This window comes from Oculina patagonica, chromosome 13 (assembly GCF_052425735.1).
Source record: "Oculina patagonica isolate OP01 chromosome 13, crgOcupat, whole genome shotgun sequence".
In the NCBI taxonomy this organism is placed as follows: domain Eukaryota; kingdom Metazoa; phylum Cnidaria; class Anthozoa; order Scleractinia; family Oculinidae; genus Oculina; species Oculina patagonica.
In genome coordinates this window covers 3724408-3732514 of record NC_135770.1, presented here as the reverse complement: position 1 = coordinate 3732514, position 8107 = coordinate 3724408, and the positions used below count along the sequence as shown (strand labels likewise).

At 36.9% G+C, this 8107-nt stretch overlaps 1 protein-coding gene across 1 annotated transcript; it reads right to left on the bottom strand.

Annotated features, from left to right (window-relative positions):
- Positions 1-1843: 1843 nt before the first annotated feature.
- Positions 1844-7437, bottom strand: LOC144635947 (brevican core protein-like). The gene is made up of 4 exons (XM_078495072.1): positions 7321-7437; positions 4955-5350; positions 3934-4084; positions 1844-2971 (listed from the first exon to the last, which is right to left on the bottom strand). The coding sequence occupies exons 2-4, from the start codon at positions 5324-5326 to the stop codon at positions 2571-2573; spliced, it is 924 nt and encodes a 307-aa protein (XP_078351198.1). The 5' UTR covers positions 5327-5350; positions 7321-7437; the 3' UTR covers positions 1844-2570.
- Positions 7438-8107: the final 670 nt, after the last annotated feature.

The following is an 8107-nucleotide window of genomic DNA, read 5'->3' as shown; positions in this document are numbered from 1 at the left end:
AACCTGTTTGTTTAATATCATATCTTGCACGCTGATTGGCTCACTATTTGGCTTGCGTGAGGCTTCCTTGAAATGTGCCATAAATTAAATTTTACATTTTAAATATAAAGGATCGCCCTTTTGAAGACATTACTGTTTAAAAGTTTGGGATTAAGCTTGTAAGTACCTGTGCATGTCTCAGCTTTTCATGTAATTTCGAGGTGTCCAAAATTATTTCACACTACAAATGTGCATCATAGTTTTCCCCTCTGCAATTTAATTAGGAGTCTGACAGTTTTCTGTAATTTAATGTATTTTTAAATTAGTTTCACCTGCTAAAATGTCAAAACCATTGATAGCGTTGGTAAACAAACTTGGACGTTTCAATTCGCACGGAATGGTCTCCAAGGTTAAAATTAAATGAGCGAAAGCAGCAATATAATAACACAGAAATTGAAAGAGGACCAAATGAAACTTGAAAAAGGAATAATGACTCAATAGTTGCATAGTATAATAAGTTTTTAAAAACAGTGGTGGTCGCTTTAGGGCTTTATAAAATTTGTAGCAAGGGACAAACTTAACATTTTACATCCCAAGGACAACTTGTATGGAATAAATCCATTTTATTTTTCATTTTGCTTGTATTCAACTATGGTTTCGCAATCTACAAAAGCACCAATTAATCTTCGTTTGTGAAAGCTTCTTTATCCAAGCTTTTCGCTCAGGGTTTAGCCCTCGAGGATTCTTATTTAGGTAGAAATTTTACCAGGCAAAAAAACAAACAAACAGACAAATGATTCAATTCTTTGTTTAACCAGGGTCCCCTATACCTCTCTGCGAAATGGAATCACGTAAAAATATTTGGCTTTTCACGCGTCACGAATTATTCTAAAAATGTTTTCACGATCACGCAATAATCATAGCGATCCCCGTTTAGACTGTTACGCTCGGAAGGTCACCTTGTGTAAGACCAGATATTGTCCCTGTCAAGATCACATACGCGACAAAATAGCGGACAAAAGTCCCAATCCCAACCACAGAGCTAAAACAAAGATGTACGTTAACTAGACTGACTAGAACTACCTAAAAAATCAAAAATGAATTATTCGAAGTCACGAAAAAGAAGATGATTCACGATTCACGTCTAATTCAACTATTCGTTCACGGGTCACGTTTAAGCTAAAAATTGCGTCCACGCGCACGTAAAAATATCTTAAAACAGGGAATCACGAATCACAAAAAAATAAAAGCGAAAATCACGTTTCACGGCAAATAAATAGCCTCAATCACGTGTCACGTAAAAAGTATAGGGGACCCAGTTTAATTGGGTGTAACGGATAAAGGTTGTCTATTGGCAAAGCGCACAATCTGATTGGCTATCGATCGAAAGACGGCTCCCAGAGCGCGCGCTCAGTTTTTCGCTGAATTTTATCAATCAAAACCTTCAATAAATCAGATCAGCCTCTAGGTTATGCTAAAACAATTAGACGGCTCGCTCTCGGTTTCTATTGCTGGTTTTCACTGTCGCGCAAGTAACGATACTGTCACGCGCTGCAAAAAATAAATCCAAATCTTTTGAGTAAAAAAAATCAAGAATATTACAAGTTGTAGGCAATTACTAGATAGTCTACGTGTCCAAGTCTCAGGTCTGTACGGTATTCCGTACTCGAGTTATCCGTTAAAATGTTTCACGAAATTTTAGAGAGCACAGTATGGAAATTCCATGCTGGAGTCCGTGTAAAGGGGCACCAAGATGGCCGCCGGGAATGAATGAAAACATCTGGCATTCACTTCTGCTATAAAAAGCGGTCAGTTTACCTTCGTGAATACGTAAACACGTACATAAACACTTCTTGTAAAACTTCAATTGTTCAGATCGTTAAAAATCACAGGATGAAGCATTTTTTTTAAGCATACGTGACAGCCTTCAGGCGGCCATTCCGATGTCGTGTGGCGCAAAACTCCGAAATCCAAAATGTTATAACTTAAAAACGGCGGATGCTAACGAGCTGAAAACCTTCAATAAGATATATGTTGAGGACGTCTAATAGCCAGTGAAGGGTAAAAAGTCATGAAACTCGCGATTCTGGATTTTCCAATTTTGATGACGTCACGTGAAAAACAAGAATCGACTTTGTTAGTTGGCTCAGGGCTTTGACCCTCCCCAACTATCAGCAGATAGCACTTGTGTAGCCAATCAGATTGTGCGATTTCCTTATAGACGGTCAGAGGTCATGCAATACTCAATAGTGCGAAAGTTTATGAGGAGTCTTCCAGTAGCGACATTTACATTGTCACAGGACTCTCATCAAGCGAAATTGTTTTCAAAAGTACAGTAAAGGAGAGCTATCAACAGTGGTTGATTCTTCTAACATGAACGCTTCAATATTTGCACTACTAATCCTTAAATATATTATTGCCAGAAAAATTAAATATTGTGAGAAGATACATACACTCGCAACAAAAACATGAACGCTACAACATGTCGCAATAGAAATGTGAACGTCTTTAGTGACCTTCAAATCTATTTTTGCACAATCACATTGCAAATACTTACAGAGATGAGCTTTACCAACTACAAAGTCAATGGTTCATGGGTTCCATTCACAAACGTAACTTACATTATTGGAGTAACAGTTCAAATCATTCCATGAGCCAAAATATGAGCTGATATTCACATAAAGTATAGTGCAGTTTTCACCACCAGAACTGTTCGGTTCACCTGGATGCCAATTAGTGAATGACACGTCAGAGCCATCGACCCACTCATACACGGCGTTGTTTTTCAAGTTGTTGAGTCCAATCCAGACGTATTCACTAGGTGGCGCAACTTTTTCACGAACAAACTCGTTTTCCTCGGCGCTGTGTATCGATGTAAGGTTGCTATTTAGACTGTGGCAACTTTGTTGGGCTTCAAACCAGTTGACCTTTTCTGTAAACGCCTTGAAACAAGAACCGTTGAATTGAAGCCAGTCCGGAGTAGAACATATTGCTGTGGAAAGTGTATGCAGAAGTTATTAGTAGGAAGAAATCTGTTACCTTATAAATTACTCGTTGTGTAACAGTATGCAGTAATCACTTGGGTTTAACATGAATTCTCTTTGGACCAATTTTGAACTGACGTTTAATTTCTAGTATAGAAAATTATCCAATTCTTTATATGGTGTTGACGTGTCGATTTTGACGTTATACAGCGCTTCAGTTAATTGGGACATATATTCTCAAAAGGCGTCATGTTGGATTTCGATATTTCTTTAAAATGTCTGAAAAGAAGCAAAAGTATTTGAACACAGTTGAAAATCAATTTAAAACACATTAAACCGAAAGGCAATGATAAACAGCTTCCTTGGTTACCCGCTGAATAATGGCTCACGAACTGGGCTGACAGGCAGCAACTGAAAACTTGCCAAAATTATTATACAACTAGCGAGACATGATAATATGACTTCTCGTCGATCTTTCTTCAGCATATTTGTAACAAAGGGCCTCTTTACATGAGAGTCGGGATGAGTTTTGTCCCGGGATGAATTTCGTCCCGGGATGAAAAATTTTTCATTTACATGAGTGTGTTCATCCCGGAATGCCGGGACGTAAGTTGTCCCGCCCGAGTTGAATTCATCTAGCCCGTGCTCACATTACATTACATCACATCCCTGAAAGACTGTTTACATGGCGTTTTTCGTTACGTTTTTCGTTCAGGACAGGGATGAAATCGTCCCGGGATGACGAAATCATGTAGACAGCAACAAGAAAATTTACATTTACATTTATTTTACATTTTACCAGACACCGAGATGGATTCATCCCGGGATGAAAGTCATCCAAGACCAAAACTCTCATGTAAAGAGGCACAAAGTGGCTAAATTTCACAGAGACCCATTGCACATGTAGAGAAATTCCCTTCTCAATCAGACCAAACAAATGAAGAAAACTGAGCATGTGCACTAAACTTACCGGTCTCGCAAAATGTTCCTGTGACATTTGACTTGCATGAACACGTGAATCGTTTACCAGTGACGTCACATGTCTCGTGACACGTTCCTCCATTAAGACAGGGCTGCCTTTCACAACATCCGTTTTGACATTCAGCAGAGGGAATATTGGCCTGAAAAAAGGAGTAAACTGATATAGCTTAAAGGGACTATGTCACGGATTTTACCAGATTTTTGAACGGCCAAAATTTATATTTCTGTCGCATGAAACCTAAAGATAATAGTCCTTTTTTTATTAAAAATTGCTATATTAGAGCATTGAAACTGTTAACTAGCATTATTGGCTGCGGATGGCGCGGATGGAAACGGATTGCAATTTGAAAACGTTAGGCAAACGTTTTCAAATTGTTTCCGCGCGTCTTCAAAATCGATTTATAGCCGTAGCTTGATTTCTTCCTTTAGATGTTCAAAGATATTGTTTATTATGGGTTAGGTTGCCTTCCACTAATTTCAGAGCAGGACCAAAAATCTGCGAAATCTCCGTGACATAGTCCCTATAATTTGGATTGATAGATAAGTAAGAGTACTAATGGTTGAAATTAGACAATATTGAAAATTTCATCATCATCAAGTTGACATCGATTGATAAAACCCTTTTACAAAATTACCATGTCATGGACAAGATATTTCTATGACACCTCCAAGACCTGAAGTGACTAGAAATGTAATGAAAAATAAAAGTCTTAAACCAATATAGCTTAATTTAGATTGACAGATAAACACTGTTAAGAGTATAAATGGTTGAAATTAAACAATATTAAAGAGTATTGAAAAAAAATATAATCATCAAGTTGACATCGGCTGATAAAACTCTTTTCAAGAAATTACCATGTCATAGATAACATATTTCAAAGACATCTCCAAGTCCTGCCCCTTCTAACAACTTGCTTTTTCCACAGATGAAAACTCGTCTTATATAATAAAAACTTGAAATTAAATTATCACTTTTAGCGTGCATGCGGGTCGAAAAAAGTTTATCTTACCCTTATGTCGTGGTTAAAAGTCAGATCATAGTATTGTGATCTCTCCAAAGATTTCAGCGCCGTGAAATTGGTATATCTGTTTTCTTCATTCACTTCGCAGTTGCTCTCGTTCACATTCGTCAGATAGTTGAACGAGATGCACCGACAATCACACATACATTTTCTAAAGCATTCAATTGGCTGTTTGACTGTAAAGTTATCAAACACGTGACCACGAAGGGCGTGGTTGTTGACCATGTTTCTTCCGGGAGCAAAGAAGAATCCGCCTGTTAAACAATTGTCATTGGGACATAGCGCGCCTAGCTGTACTGTATGAAGAACGACTTGAACAGCTACTGTAATGATGAAGCCCTTGAGAAGTTCAATATACATGACTTGTTTTCACTTCGTATTTCACTAATTAAATGACTGAAAAAAATTAGATGAAAAGAACGAGAAAAAATAAGATGAGATATAACAACTAACTTATTTAGACCGAGTATCCGTGTGGTTTTGGTCTTCTGGGGCGGATTGGGGATGGTTGCCATTTGGGATTTCATGACTGTTGCCATGTTGTTATTAATAGGATATCAAAATGAACTTAAGGCAATCTACTTAAACTAGCCAGTTAAACAAAGAAACTGGGTAAACATGATTGCCTCTAAAAATCATGTTCCTTGGTCAACATTTTTGTCTCAGTATCCGAGTTCATAAAATTTGGTGATTTGTTTTTCGGAGATGAAACAATATGCCTTGGATAAAAATATTTTTCTACAGTTTTGTCTTGATAACGTGGTAGTGCACGTGGATCCTTTAAATAATAAGGAAGGCGAATTTGCTGTTCAACCTTTGCAATCACTGGAAAAAATTAGCTTAAATGTGCTTTTCATTTTTTAGAATATCCGTCACTGATGACATAAATTAAACGTCATGGATGGAGCTGGTTCAAATACCGTTAATTATTAAAATCATCAATAAAAACTATGCAGGTTATCACATTTGGCGCGATATACTGACACCTGTCAGGGCAAAATAATTCGCTGTGCCAGTCTGTTCGTGATACAACGCATGCAGGTGATTAGCCTGCTTCAGCTTACTGAAATATTGCACGTATGTCTCTTAAAGAAAGTGTAAATGATGAAAAATAATAAATTGGTGGTTTTCGTTGCTCAAGTTCGGTACTTGAGTTTTTTTAATATGCCGCGTTTTTTAAGATGTGCAACGCACAACAACAACAATATTTAATATATTAGCTGCAACAAAAATGTAGGCTTCCAAGTCTTAGGGTAGATTTCCACTGACGCGTAATTTTTTACGTGTGTTAACGTGCGTAAAATTTTTTAGAGACAATGTATGAACGGCTTGCGTACACGTTTACGCAAGTCGTTCACACATTGTCTCTAACTTTTTTCACGCACGTAAACGCACGTAAAAAAATAGGCGGCAGTGTAAATCCACCATTTCTTAAGAGTCTTATTTAGAGTCACTCGGCCATTGTTTGCCGACAAAGCCCGCTTAGTTTCATCTCAGTAAAATGAACCAAACTTTGAATCTTTTCTCCTAGCCATCGATTTAATGCTTGTTCTTTAAAAAATAAGAAAACGTTTTGCCTTTTTTAGCGCTTTCTACCAAAAAATCCCCAATTATGTCCTATGGAATTTCACGTTTTGTTATTCAACATTTTTAGTGTATCCATATTATGTAAATATATACAGGGAATGAAGATTTTTTTTATTGACCGAGTGAATTTCTGTTACACCTCAGTTACGCAAATGAATACGCAAGCACTGAACTTCAAAAAGGCTTCTAATTATTACTGTTTAGGCTCTATATTATGACTGTATAGTTTGATAAAAATTAAAAGCATTTTCCTCGCTTATGGACGCGTTAAGGGTTCGGTTGTTCAAAGGGTGAAAAACGCTATCCACCGACTAAATAACTATCCAGTAGATAACGCACGCATTGTTTTTAACACATATCCACCGGAAAACGAGATATCCGGTGGATATCGTTACCCTTCGAACAACTGGGCCGTGGAGAATTAACACTGTAAGGTATTTAACCACTGTTATCGAATTATTTTCCTCAGCCGATCAAGAACAAAAAGAAAACACGCACACACTGAGGTCGAAACGCTTGATCTTCTTAAGCGAATTTAAGTTTTGGCGTCTTTACAAATTGAAAATTTTCATTCAAATGTTTTTTTTGCGAAATTATCTTGCTGACAGCATGTTCCAGAAATCGTCTCGGCCGGCGCTTGTAGCAACACTACCACTGTTAAACAGAAATAAACGACGGCAACTTATATTGAAAATGGAAACATATTACTGAAACTGACACACATTCGGTAATAGTGAATCGATTGATTTGCAAAGTCATATACGTACCATGATGGCAGATTTTTCGTAAGTTTTTTCCTTGGATGATAATTGTGGTGATAGGATAAAGTTCACTTAGAAAAGACGAAAAAAGGAAAAAAGCACGCAGCCTTCTTCAAACGTGTTTCTCCTAATCAACGAACAACTGTCAATCAATAAGCTTGATTATATTTACAATTGTCAATTATAATAATATAACTTGCACGCTGATTGGTTCACTATTTGGCTCACGTGAGGCTCACTTGAAATGTGCCATAAATTAAATTTTGCATTTTTAATATAAAGGATCTCCCTTTTGAAGACAATAAAGTTTGGGATTAAGCTTATAAGAACCTGTGCATGTCTCAGCTTTTCATTAATTTTCGTGGTCTCCAAAATTATTTCACACTATAAATTTGTATCGTAGTTTCCCTCTCTGCAATTTAATTAGGACTCTGACAGTTTTTCTAATAAATGTATTTTTAAACTAGTTTCACCTGCTAAAATGTCAAAACCATTGATAGCGTGGGTAAACAAACTTGGACGTTTTAATTTGCACGGAATGTCTCCAAAGTTAAAATGAGATTGGCGAAAGCAGCAATAATACAAATAAAAAAATAAAAATGCAGTAGTGAGAAGACTCGGTAGTTGCATGGTATGATAAGGCATTAAAAAAGCTGGTCTTTTGGGCTTCGTCGCAAGGGACTAATATTTTAAGACGGATTCAGCTGAGCGTTCGAGCATTATAAGTGTAAAATTAATTACCAAAAATCTTCTCATAGAATGGTAACATTTTGTATACTGTTTAAAATATCTC

Coding starts and splice junctions, on each gene's coding strand:
- LOC144635947 (XM_078495072.1), bottom strand. CDS start 5,326: ATGTATATTGAACTTCTCAAGGGCTTCATCATTACAGTAGCTGTTCAA. Junction 4,085..4,954: donor CTTTTAACCACGACATAAGG/GTAAGATAAACT, acceptor TCCTTTTTTCAG/GCCAATATTCCCTCTGCTGA. Junction 2,972..3,933: donor AGGAACATTTTGCGAGACCG/GTAAGTTTAGTG, acceptor CACTTTCCACAG/CAATATGTTCTACTCCGGAC.